This window comes from Hyla sarda, chromosome 2, assembly GCF_029499605.1.
Source record: "Hyla sarda isolate aHylSar1 chromosome 2, aHylSar1.hap1, whole genome shotgun sequence".
NCBI lineage: Eukaryota > Metazoa > Chordata > Amphibia > Anura > Hylidae > Hyla > Hyla sarda.
In genome coordinates, this window is record NC_079190.1 from 69,989,245 (window position 1) to 70,001,348 (window position 12,104).

General features: G+C 43.5%; 1 protein-coding gene across 6 annotated transcripts in view; it reads left to right on the forward strand.

The window, feature by feature from the left end:
* The window catches only part of LOC130358582 (serine/threonine-protein kinase Nek5-like), a 72,262-nt gene extending 62,998 nt beyond the window's left edge, over nt 1-9,264 (forward strand). For 5 of the 6 annotated variants that reach the window (XM_056562022.1, XM_056562021.1, XM_056562024.1 and 2 more), the window contains 3 exons: nt 2,783-2,899; nt 5,376-5,484; nt 8,151-9,264. In XM_056562022.1, the coding sequence (XP_056417997.1) occupies nt 2,783-2,899; nt 5,376-5,484; nt 8,151-8,529 (605 nt within the window). In that variant the 3' untranslated portion in view covers nt 8,530-9,264. The remainder of the gene's footprint in view (nt 1-2,782; nt 2,900-5,375; nt 5,485-8,150) is intronic. The other variant, XM_056562023.1, reaches the window with a different exon arrangement.
* The last annotated feature ends 2,840 nt before the right edge of the window (nt 9,265-12,104 follow it).

Consider the following 12,104-nt stretch of genomic DNA (forward strand, 5'->3'; position numbering starts at 1 on the left):
GCGTTCTGTACACTGAGGACAAGCAGGGCTCTGTACACTGAGGACAAGCAGGGCTCTGTGCACTGAGGACAAGCAGGGCTCTGTACACTGAGGACAAGCAGGGCTTTGTGCACTGAGGACAAGTGTGGTGTCCCGGTACCGTATGGTATACCGTACCTTGTATGGTGGTCCCCAAAGTCAGAGTTTTTTTGTTCCAGTAGCATCCTCCTGGTGGGATCCTCCTAGTCACCTCTTCCTTCTTTAATTTTAGGATGTTTACATGTATAAGTAATTATATATTTAATTGTCTATATAGTGCCACAGGACCTTAGGTCAGATGACTAATGTTACTTCTTTAGGTTATGCTTAAGGACCTTCCGAGGTCACATGGTATAGTTACATGTCAGACCATAATCCTTTGTAAGGAGAATTGACATATGATATGGACCAATGAGCTTAAGACAAGCCCCTGCCATATAAGGGAGCTGCCAGCCAATCCTTGCTGTGGTGACCCGGTACCGTATTGCATACCGTACCTAGTGTAGAGGTCCCCAAAGTCAGATTAACTACGTTCGGGTAGGATTCCTCAGGTGGGACAGCCCCTAGTTGCGTCTCCTCAAGTCTATTTCTAATAATAATATATATGTATATATTTAATAATTATATTTTATAGTAATGTATAGTACTCACCTTGTTCAGCGTCGCAGAACCTTCAGTCATGTGACCATGCTAATAACCTCTATGGTATGTTGGAGGACCTTAGGAGGTCCTTGAGTCACGTGTTACCCACAAATCTTTGTAATGGTGATTGACATCAGTATGGACCAATTAGCACTAGTCCAGCCTCTGCCCATATAAGGGAGCTGCGTCCAATTATCGCTCTCTTCGGTTGCTGCTCTCGTGGATGCCGGACTAACAGGACGGTGCTACACAACTTTCAAAGACACGCTAGGCCTAAAAACCTACCGGCCTCAGCAGAACCAAAACCGTGAGTTCAAATCTAAATCCCTGCTAGTGCTAGCATAACTACTGGACCGCAACTAACCCCTAAATCCAGTGGAACAACGCATAGAACTAAAAGACTCTAAATGCTAAAGTCCCAACCTTCGTCATTCTCCAAGTAAAGCCGTTGTTATGCTTAGAGACTGTTATATTATTGAAGCTTGCAGAAAAACTTCAGTAAAAGTTAATACTATTTCAGAAACTCTCCGGTTGTGGACAATCTATTCTTATTATCTACCTCCCTATGTCTCTTGGGAAGGGTGGTGGTAGGAAAAGCATTATTGAGGAGCCCTCACCCTGGCGTCACGAATAGCAAGGGTTAACAAGCACCCTTTAATTACTACACAGCTACACTCCCCATACCCTACATCCCCCAGGCTATCACATTGTTCTCTTGGGTTCCGGACTAGCAGAAAGAGAGAGAAAGGATCTGTGCAACTTACAAAGATAAGACCAAGCCTGAAGCCTGAAAATTCTGCAACTTGCGAAACCATGAGTTTAAATATCAATCCCCGCTAAAGCTAACGTGACTACTGGACCTAATATCAATCCCCTAAATCCAGTGGAACCGCGCATATAAATCTCCTAAGCTCTAGAAACTCACGAGGTCCCAACCAGCTGTCAAACTTCAGATAGACTCTGTTAAATGGACTGTTCCTGTTTAAGTCTGCATAAAAGCTGCAGTAAAAGTTCCGACAGTTTTCTGAAAATCTCGGTTGTGGGCAATCATTTATTTATTATCTCCTAAACAAGCACCCTTTAGTTACCACACAGCTACACCCCAGATACCCTACACCCCCAAGCTACCACACAAGTAGGGCTCTGTGCACTGAGGACAAGCAGGGCTCTGTGCACTGAGGACAAGCAGGGATCTGTACACTGAGGACAAGCAGGGCCCTGTGCACTGAGGACAAGCAGGGCCCTGTGCACTGAGGACAAGCAGGGCCCTGTGCACTGAGGACAAGCAGGGCCCTGTGCACAGAGGACAAGCAGGGCCCTGTGCACTGAGGACAAGCAGGGCTCTGTGCACTGAGGACAAGCAGGGCTCTGTGCACTGAGGACAAGCAGGGCTGTGTACACTGAGGACAAGCTGGGCTGTGTACACTGAGGACAAGCAGGGCTGTGTGCACTGAGGACAAGCAGGGCTGTGTGCACTGAGGACAAGCAGGGCTCTGTACGCTGAGGGCAAGCAGGGCTCCGTACGCTGAGGACAAGCAGGGCTCCGTACGCTGAGGACAAGCAGGGCTCCGTGCGCTGAGGACAAGCAGGGCTCCGTGCGCTGAGGACAAGCAGGGCTCTGTGCGCTGAGGACAAGCAGGGCTCTGTGCGCTGAGGACAAGCAGGGCTCTGTGCGCTGAGGACAAGCAGGGCTCTGTGCGCTGAGGACAAGCAGGGCTCTGTGCAGTGGGGACAAGCAGGGTTCTTTGCAGTGAGGACAAGCAGGGCTCTGTACACTCAGGACAAGTAGGGCTCTGCACACGGAGGACAAGCAGGGCTCTGTCTGTAACATGCCTTCGGCTCACACAGCAGCCTGCACAGAGCCTTGCTTGTCCGTCCACACTTCCTGTATTTTGTCTCTGCAAAGACACACAGCCAATAGCTGCAGAGACCAGACAGAATTTTTTCACCCAAAAAATGTACAGATTTTTTTTTAACCATTGTATATTATAAATATAGATTGGTATTATCTACATTATATAAAAGGTTTTTGCACATAACAATTATACTTTAATGAATATGTTGCTCTTTTCTATGTATCTTAACCCTTTGCTCTCCCTATTACATGTTTATTTCACTAAAGAAGATGATGATCCCTCAGCAAACAGGAGACTTTGGAGGCATGAGGCCCCACAAACTCTGATGAGAGTCTTGGAGGCAGCAGATATGGATGACTCCTTTGCACCTGAAGACTTCCAAGGTAAATAAGAATGGTAATATAAGTGTTTTAATCCTGGAAATACTAGAAAGATGGTGAGAAGCAATGTGACAATAACTTTTGACCACCTTGTATCTGTGGTATTTGTTTTTTTTTATTAATGGTGTATAGAAAATAAAGCAATTAATTTATTGTAGGCCCCTAACTAAGGGTCCTTTTTACATAGGAAGTTTTTTTTTCTTCAATTTTGTAAAGGGGCATTTACAAAAGTGCAATACAAAACAAATATTAAAATATATATATATATTTTCCTTTAGCAGTTCATAATAAAAGTACTTTTTTACCCAATACACAGGGTTATAGTGTGGGTGAACCAGATTTAAAGGGGTACTCCGGTGAAAACCTTTTTTCTTTTAAATCAACAGGTGGCAGAAAGTTAAACATATTTGTAAATTACTTCTATTAAAAATTCTTAATCCTTCCTGTACTTATTAGCTGCTGAATACTACAGAGGAAATTCTTATCTTTTTGGAATGCTCTCTGATGACATCACGAGCACAGTTCTCTCTGCTGACGTTATTATAATAATAATGCTTTATTTATTGTTGTCCTTAGTGGGATTTGAACCCAAGGCCCCAGCACTGCAAGGCATGAGCCACCATGCTGCCCTTAGCAAACATCTGCTATGCATGGTTGCTAAAATGAACAGAGATGTCAGCAGAGAGCACTGTGTTCGTGATGTCATCAGTATTCCAAAAAGAAAGGAATTTCCTCTGTAGCATTCAGCAGCTAATAAGTACTGGAAGGATTAAGATTTTTTTAATAGAAGTAATTTACAAATATGTTTAACTTTCTGCCACCAGTTGATTTAAAAGAAAAAAGGTTTTCACCGGAGTACCCCTTTTCTGTTTTTGCACTTGTTTTTCCCTCCTCACTTTTTAAAAATCATAACCCTTTCAATTTTGCACCTATAAATCCATGTGAGGGTCTATTTTTTGCGCCACCAATTCCAATTTGTAATGACAGAAGTCATTTTACCCAAAAATCTATGGTGAAACGGGAATAAAAATCATTGTGCGACAAAATTGAAGAAAAAACACAATTTAGTAAATTTTGGGGGCTTTCGTTTCTACACCGTAAATTTTTGGGTAAAAATGAAACTTTATCTTTATTCTGTAGGTCCATATGATTAAAATGATACCTATATAGGTTTGATTTTGTCGTACTTTTGGAAAAAATCATAACTACATGCAGGAAAATTAATACATTTAAAATTGTCCTTCTGACCCCTATAAGTTTTTTATTTTTCCACGTACAGGGCGGTATGAGGGCTCATTTTTTGCGCCGTCATCTGAAGTTTTAAACGGTATCATTTCTGTTTTGATCGGACTTTTTGATCGCTTTTTATTCCTTTTTTATGGTATAAAAAGTGACCAAAAATACGCTATTTTGGACTTTGGATTTTTTTTTGCCCGTACGCCATTGACCATGCAGTCTAATTAACAATAGTTTTTATAGTTCGGACATTTACGTATGCGGCGATACTACATATGTTTTTTTATGTTTATATTTTTTTTATATGGAATTTGGGGAAAGGGGTTAATGTGTGTGTGTGTGTGTGTGTGTGTGTGTGTGTGTGTGTGTGTGTGTGTGTGTGTGTGTGTGTGTGTGTTTTTAAACTTTTTTTTTTACACTTTTAGTCCCCTTAGGGGACTTTAAGGAGGAATCATTTGATTCCTCATACAGATCAATGTGGTTTTATAAAACCACAATGATCTGTGTGCTCTGCGCTCGATTGATAAAGCCTGGCCCTGCCGGAGCCGGCACAGGACATGAGGTAAGCCCTCAGGCTACCTCAGCCGATGGCTGCCCGGGCTTGCTGGGAGTTGTAGTTTTGAAACCTCTGGAGGTCCGCAGGTTGAAGACCATGATGATGACATGTGGTGATGATGACAAGGGGATGATGAAAGGGGGGGGGGATTATGACAAGGGGATGATGAAGGGGGGGGGATTATGGCAAAGGGATGATGAAGGGGGGGTGGGGATGATGACAAGGGGATGATGAAGGGGGGTTGGGGATGATGACAAGGGGATGATGAAGGGGGGTGGGGATGATGACAAGGGGATGATGACAAGGGGATGATGAAGGGAGGTGGGGATGATGACAAGGGGATGATGAAGGGGGGTGTGGGATGATGACAGTGATGATGATGAGGGTGTTAATGACGGGGGTCTGGATGATGACAGGGGGGGAATGATGTATTTCCCACCCTAGGCTTATACTCGAGTCGATAACTTTTATTTTTTTTTTTCCTGGGATTTTGGGGTGAAATTAGGGGCCTCGGCTTATATTCGGGTCGGCTTATACTCGAGTATATATGGTATATCATGTGTTCTGTTACAATGAAAACAATGATCATAGAGAAGTGTGGCTGAGTTTTCCCATTTTTGCATCTCACAAGATTATAAGGTCGTTAAAACATTACTAAATAGAATCTGTAAAATATTGTGTATTTAGATGGAACACTGAAGCAATGGACGCCAGCCACTAATGAACCAGAAGCAGACATGACATCTGATGATCTGGATGAAGAACGATTTGAGCCAAGATCCGATGATGAAGACACGTAAGTGTAATAGGAGCAGGGAACAAAACTACTACACTGCTCAAAAAAATAAACACAACACAACACAATGTAACTCCAAGTCAATGACACTTCTGTGAAATCACACTGTCCACTCAGGAAACAACACTGATTGACAATCAATTTCACATTGCTGTTGTACAAATGGAACAGACAACAGGTGGAAATTATAGACAATTAGCAAGACACCCCCAATAAAGGAGTGGTTCTGCAGGTGGTGAATACAGACAACTTCTCAGTTCCTGTGCTTCCTGCCTGATGTTTTGTTCACTTTTTAATACTGGCGGTGCTTTCAATCTAGTGGTACCATTAGACGGAATCCACAACCCACACAAGTGGCTCAGGTAGTGCAGCTCATCCTGGATGACACATCAATGCGAGCTGTGGCAAGAAGGTTTGTTGTGCCTGTCAGCGTAGTGTCTAGAGCATGGAGGCGCTACCAGGAGACAGGTCAGTACATCAGGAGACGTGGAGGCGGCTGTAGGAGGGCAACAGCCCAGCAGCAGGACCGCTACCTCCGCCTTTGTGTAAGGAGGAGCAGGAGGAGCACTGCCTGAGTCCTGCAAAATGACCTCCAGAAGGTGTCCACTCAAACGGTCAGAAACAGGGTGGTGAGGGTGGTATGAGGGCCCAACATCCACAGGTCGGGGTTGTGCTTACAGCCCAACACCGTGCAGGACATTTGACAGAGAAAACCAAGATTGGCATATTCACCACTGGCTCCCTGTGCTCTTCACAGATGAAAGCAGGTTCACACTGAACACATGTGACAGAGTCTGGAGATGCCGTAGAAAATGTTCAGCTGCCTGCAACATCCCCCAGCATGACCGGTTTGGCGGTGGGTCAGTAATTGTGTGGGCTGGCATTTCTTTGGGGGGCACCACAGCCCTCCATGTGCTTGCCAGAGGTAGCCTGACTGCCATTAGGTACCGAGATGAGATCCTCAGACCCCTTATGAGACCATATGCTGGTGCGGTTGGCCCTTGGTATCTCCTAATGCAAGACAATGCTAGACCTCATGTGGCTGGAGTGTGTCAGCAGTTTCTGCAAGAGGAAGGCATTATGTGCATTTACTCATTTTCCAAAGGCAATGACCTGAGTGATAGTTAAATCAGAAGAACAGGGATTCATGGCAAAGTTCAGAGTGGGCTCCGCTTTAGGGTACATGCGCATTAAATAATCCATTTTACTTTTCCTATTTATTTTAATAGGGAAATCTGTGACAAATCAGTCAGAAAAATGTCCGCTGTATAAATATGGGATTTCATAAATCACATCTACTTTGCTGTAATCTGTTGCAGATTTGCCTTGCACAGCATGGAAAATCAGCAGCAAATCACTTCAGTGGGCATAAACCCTCATGGTCCATTATGTCACCTAGGATTGTAGGACCTGCTGTTTGCTCCTCTGCTCTATGATCCTTCAGACTAATTCCTCACCCCCATCTTTTATAACAATGCACATCCTATAGAGAGGAAAGTCCTGTAAACTTTCTGCCACGAGTTGCAAGGGCCTCACACTCTATGGCATGTATGCCCTTATAGGAGAGAAGTGTTTAAAGGGGTGCTCCGCTGCCCCAGCGTTCTTAACATTTTGGTTGCAGGCGGCGGGGGCCATGACGTCACAGCCACATCCCTTATGACACCATGCCACGCCCCATCAATGCAAGTCTATTGGAGGGGGCTTGGCGGTAGCCACGTCCCCTCCCATAGACTTGCATTGAGGGGGCGTGACGTCACAAGGGGCATGGTGGTGACATCATGACCCCTGCCGCCTGCAACCAAAATGTTCCAAACGCTGGAGCAGCGGAGTACCCCTTTAAAGGGAATGTGTCATCTAGATTTTTTTCCCTGATTAGACCCAGATGCTGTTTTTTCTTATCTGTTTCTGTACATTATTATGGGGAAGGGAATGCCATCTTGCCTTCCTTGCTGTTTTAACAACATTTAGTGATATGCTTTACTGCAGTACCCACGGACCACAGACAGCAACAGACAGAACCTGTCACCTTTCCTATAATTTGGAGACTTTACTGGGCATTCTCTGTGACCTTTTTTTTAAAGAAGTAATTCTGCCGGCAGGAGGGGGGTGCTGATCACTGCGGTGAATCCAGTGTTTTACTGGCATCACCATTCACTGTACTCCTAAGAAGAAAGGCATTACTGGGAAATGATCTGTACAGAACAGGTCTCATCTTAGTTATAGCTCTAGTGGCCAGAATGGAAACTGCAAAATATTAGGATTATGAAATACAGATAGCTAATTAGAAAAACATCACTGCAAAATTTCTTAAAAAATGGTTAACATAAAATAGGACAATAGATCATTTTCTGATGACACATTCCCTTTAAGTTAAAGGGTCACTCCGTTCCCCAGCATCCGGAACTCAATGTTCCGAACTCTGGATGCGGCCTTCCGTGTTAACGCCCGCCCCCTCGTGACGTCACATCCCGCCCCGTGATGTCACATCCCGCCCCCTCAATGCAAGTCTATGGGAGGGGGCGTAACGTCACAAGGGGGCTGGCGTGAACACAGAAGCCCCCACCCAGCATTCGGAACATTGAGTTCCGGACCCTGGAGAGCGGAGTAACCCTTTAAAGGAAAGATCTCCTATAGTTTATTTCACAAGTGTTACTCTTTTTACACAGCACCTTTGAAGAGTCTGAAGATGAGCTGGAAGTTATAGAGATGATGGAAAAAGTTTTAACGCCCAGAGATGATGATGAAGATTATGAGGATGCTGTAGAGAAAGCTAAAAAGGAAACCTGTAGTGACAAAGTGTCCCTGGGAAGCCGAGATCACATAGAAGCCGTGGCAGACCAGTCAACTGTGGAGAAAGCAGAAGGTTCAGATAATAACCAGGACTCGTCTCCATCTATAAGCTCCATGGAGAATGATCATGGACCAGTCATTTCAGGAGGACAGGCTGAAGAAGTGAAATCTGAACTCTGCTCCGATAATATTTCTGAGGCGTCAGATCCCGCCACTAAAAGCAATACACAGTCTCCTATTTGTTCTGTAGAATAGATATGGTGGTGGACTTCATTTCATGTGTGTAAAAGGAAATACTTTGTGTAAATGAGAAACTTGATCTCTTTTTAAATCTAACGAAACCCCCTTACGCGGGTTATCCCTAAATTTAAGGTGTGTTTACATGCTAAGGCTAATTAGCGGCACCACAGCTGATTAACGCACGTTTTCTGCCGTGAATGACCAATATTGTGAAAAATTGCACATTTTACAGCGATTACACAAATTATGCTTACTACTGTAAAATGCGCCATTTTTACAATTACGGATGTTTGCGACAAAACCACACGTGGTAATTAGCTGCGGTACCACTGATTAGCCGCAGCATGTGAACATAGCCTAACATTTTTTACCAATCGTCACACCAGGTCATTATGAACAGATTATTGGATTGAGTCCAACATAGTACAGTGCTTGTCTATACAGTGGTCTCTCAAGTTATAATATTAATTGGTTCCAGGATGTAAGTTCCATTGTATGTTGAGACCTGAACTCTATGTAAATCGGATATATGGTTCTGAAGTGAGGATTAAGGAAAAATAAGTAGACAGCCAATGCAGATAAAGCTAGTTCTTACATATAAATGAAAGAAAGATCTGCTGAAAGCTGTAAATCACTGTCTATGTAGAGGACAGGAGCTGCTTCAGGGTCCTGTACAGTGCACAGTGTCCTAAAAGAGTAACATGGAGCCGCCCCCCACCTGGTGTCCAAAGGCGCAGCTAAGGCTGGGTTCACACCACGTTTTGTTAAATAAGGTTCCCGTATACGGCTGGGAGGAGGGGGGCGGGGCTTAATCGCGGCGCCTGCACTCAGCCGTATTTGGCAACCGTATTTAATGCAAGTCTATGAGCCGACCGAAGTGAACCGCAGCCTCCGGTCGGCTTCGTTTTCGGCCGTATGCGGTTTCCCGACCGTAGGCAAAACACGGTCGACCACGTTTTTTGCCTGCGGTCGGGAAACCGCATACGGACGAAAACGAAGCCGACCGGAGGCTGCGGTTCACTCCGGTCGGCTCATAGACTTGCATTAAATACGGTTGCCGAATACGGCTGAGTGCGAGCGCCGCGATTAAGCCACGCCCCCTCCTCCCAGCCGTATACGGGAACCGTATTTAACAAAACGTGGTGTGAACCCAGCCTAACCCTGGCACAGTTAAAGAGTACAAAACATGTAATACCTCCCTGTACTGTAGGGAGGCGCTACTAGATCTATCAGTGCATGCACATCAGTATTACAGGGGTTTTACCTGTGAAATGTCCATTCTGATTGGTCAGTTCCTCCAGCCATTGTCACGTTTCATAGATCTGGACTGTCCATTGTATATGGATTCAAGATCTGTGAAACAGAATAGACCAGTGTATAGCGATAACCTGAGGCCATTGTAAATCTGCATGCGCACCACGTTTTTTGCAATACAGTTCCCGTATACGTTTTCAATGTGAAAACCGTACGGAACCATATTGAAAACCGTATGCATCGACCCAAAACCATAGTCTACCACGTTCCTTGGTCCGGGTGAAAAACTGTATTAAACCGTATACGTATTTTTTTTTTTCAACATGGGAGTCAATGGGAACCGTACAGAACTGTGTGTGCATACGGTTCCATCCGGTTTTTGACTTTACAGTTTTTTTTCTTGGAATTTCAATCAAACAAGTGAAACTTTATTCATAATGGAGTGAAAAGTTAAAAACGTATAGTTTTTTTTTTTTTTAAACGGATGCAACCAGACTGTTTTTAACTATATAGGGGTTAAAATTTGTACACACGTTTTGATACAGTTTAGTCCGGTTTTGAGGAATCCGTTTTTTATCAAAAACCTGACACGGGAACTGTATTGCAAAAACGTGGTGTGAATGCAGCCTTACAGTAATTCGATTTGTCACGAACTTCTCGGCTCGGCGGTTGTTGACTCGAGCCTGAATAAATTAGCTGGAAAAGGTGGATACAGTCCTAGGAAAGAGTCTCCAGCCCACCGGAGCACCTGAAAGCTGAACGAATGTAGGCAGGCTAAAGTCAGCAACCGCCCAGCTGTGAGGTTTGTGACGAATCGACTCACTGTAACACCGCTCATATCTAATGTCCGTTTTGCATCCTGTACAGCTGTCAGTTTTTTTTCCCGTGCCCAAAACCATTGTCTACCACGGTTTCTGGTCCGGGTGAAAAACCGTATTGAAATGTATAAGTTTTAGTTTTTTTTTTAACATGGGAGTCAATGGGAACCGTACAGAACCGTAAGTGCGTACACTTCCATCAGGCTTGCACCATACGGTTTTTGACTTTGCACAGGTTTTTTTTTTCTTGGTATTTCAATCAAACAAGTGAAACTTTATTCAAAATGGAATGAAAAAAGTTAAAAACGTATACGTTTTTTTCTTAAAAAAATGGATGCAACTGGACATAATTTTTCAAACCTTAGAATTTTTTTCAACCGTATACGGATTAAAATTTGTACACACGTTTTGATACAGTTTAGTCAGATTTTGAGCAATCCATTTTTTTTTTTAAACAAAAACCTGATACGGGAACTGTATTGCAAAAATGTAGTGTTAATCCAGCCTAAGTTGGGGGACCTTTGTATTCAGAAATCCCACAGAGCTCTGCCGCTACATTCACTCTAGGGGACAAGGGACGACTGCCCTGAGGTCCGACCCCACTGATCAGCTAGTTATCACCTCTCATATAGGATACATTTACACTTCTGTAGAGATGAGAATTGAATACAATGTCTCTTATTTTTTTATTATTCATATATGTAAAAAAAAAGGAATTGGATCAGCTGCTGGTTCTGTAGGACATGATGGATCCTATTAAGGGAGTCACCTTCTCAATTTATAAGTAGTTGAAGCCTCTATAACTAATTTATTATGTTTGTGTGCCTTATCTCTTTGCCTAAGGCACTGTTTCCCAATGAGTGTGCCTCCAGCTGTTGCAAAACTACAACTCCCAGCATGCCCAGACAGCCAAAGGCTTAAATAACTTAAATATAATGGATGCCTTGATGTTTTGCAGGCTTTAGCTCTCTGGTCAACTGAATGAATAACTTTAATATGTATGTCCTTTATAAAATAAGGCTTTTTGGTTAATGCAGCAGACCAGAAAAAGATTGAAAGATAGAGGATTTTACGATAGTGACATGACCCCAATGGCTATGAACAGGCAACCACTTTAAAGGGGCACTCCTGTGGAAAACTTTTTTTTTTTTTTTTTTTTTTTATCAACTGGTGCCAGAAAGTTAAACAGATTTGTATATTACTTCTATTAAAAAAATCTTAATCCTTCCTGTACTTATCAGCTGCTGTATACTACAGAGGAAATTCTTTTCTTTTTGGATTTATTTTCTGTCACAACCACAGTGCTCTCTGCTGACATCTCTGTCCATGTCAGGAACTGTCCAGAGCAGGGGAAAAATCCCCATAGCAAACATATGCTGCTCTGGACAGTTCCTAAAATGGACAGCAGAGAGCACTGTGGTCATGACATCAGAGGAAATGCATTTCTTTTTTGGATTTCTCTTTAGTATACAGCCCCTAAAATGTACTGGAAGGATTAAGATTTTTTAATAGAAGTGA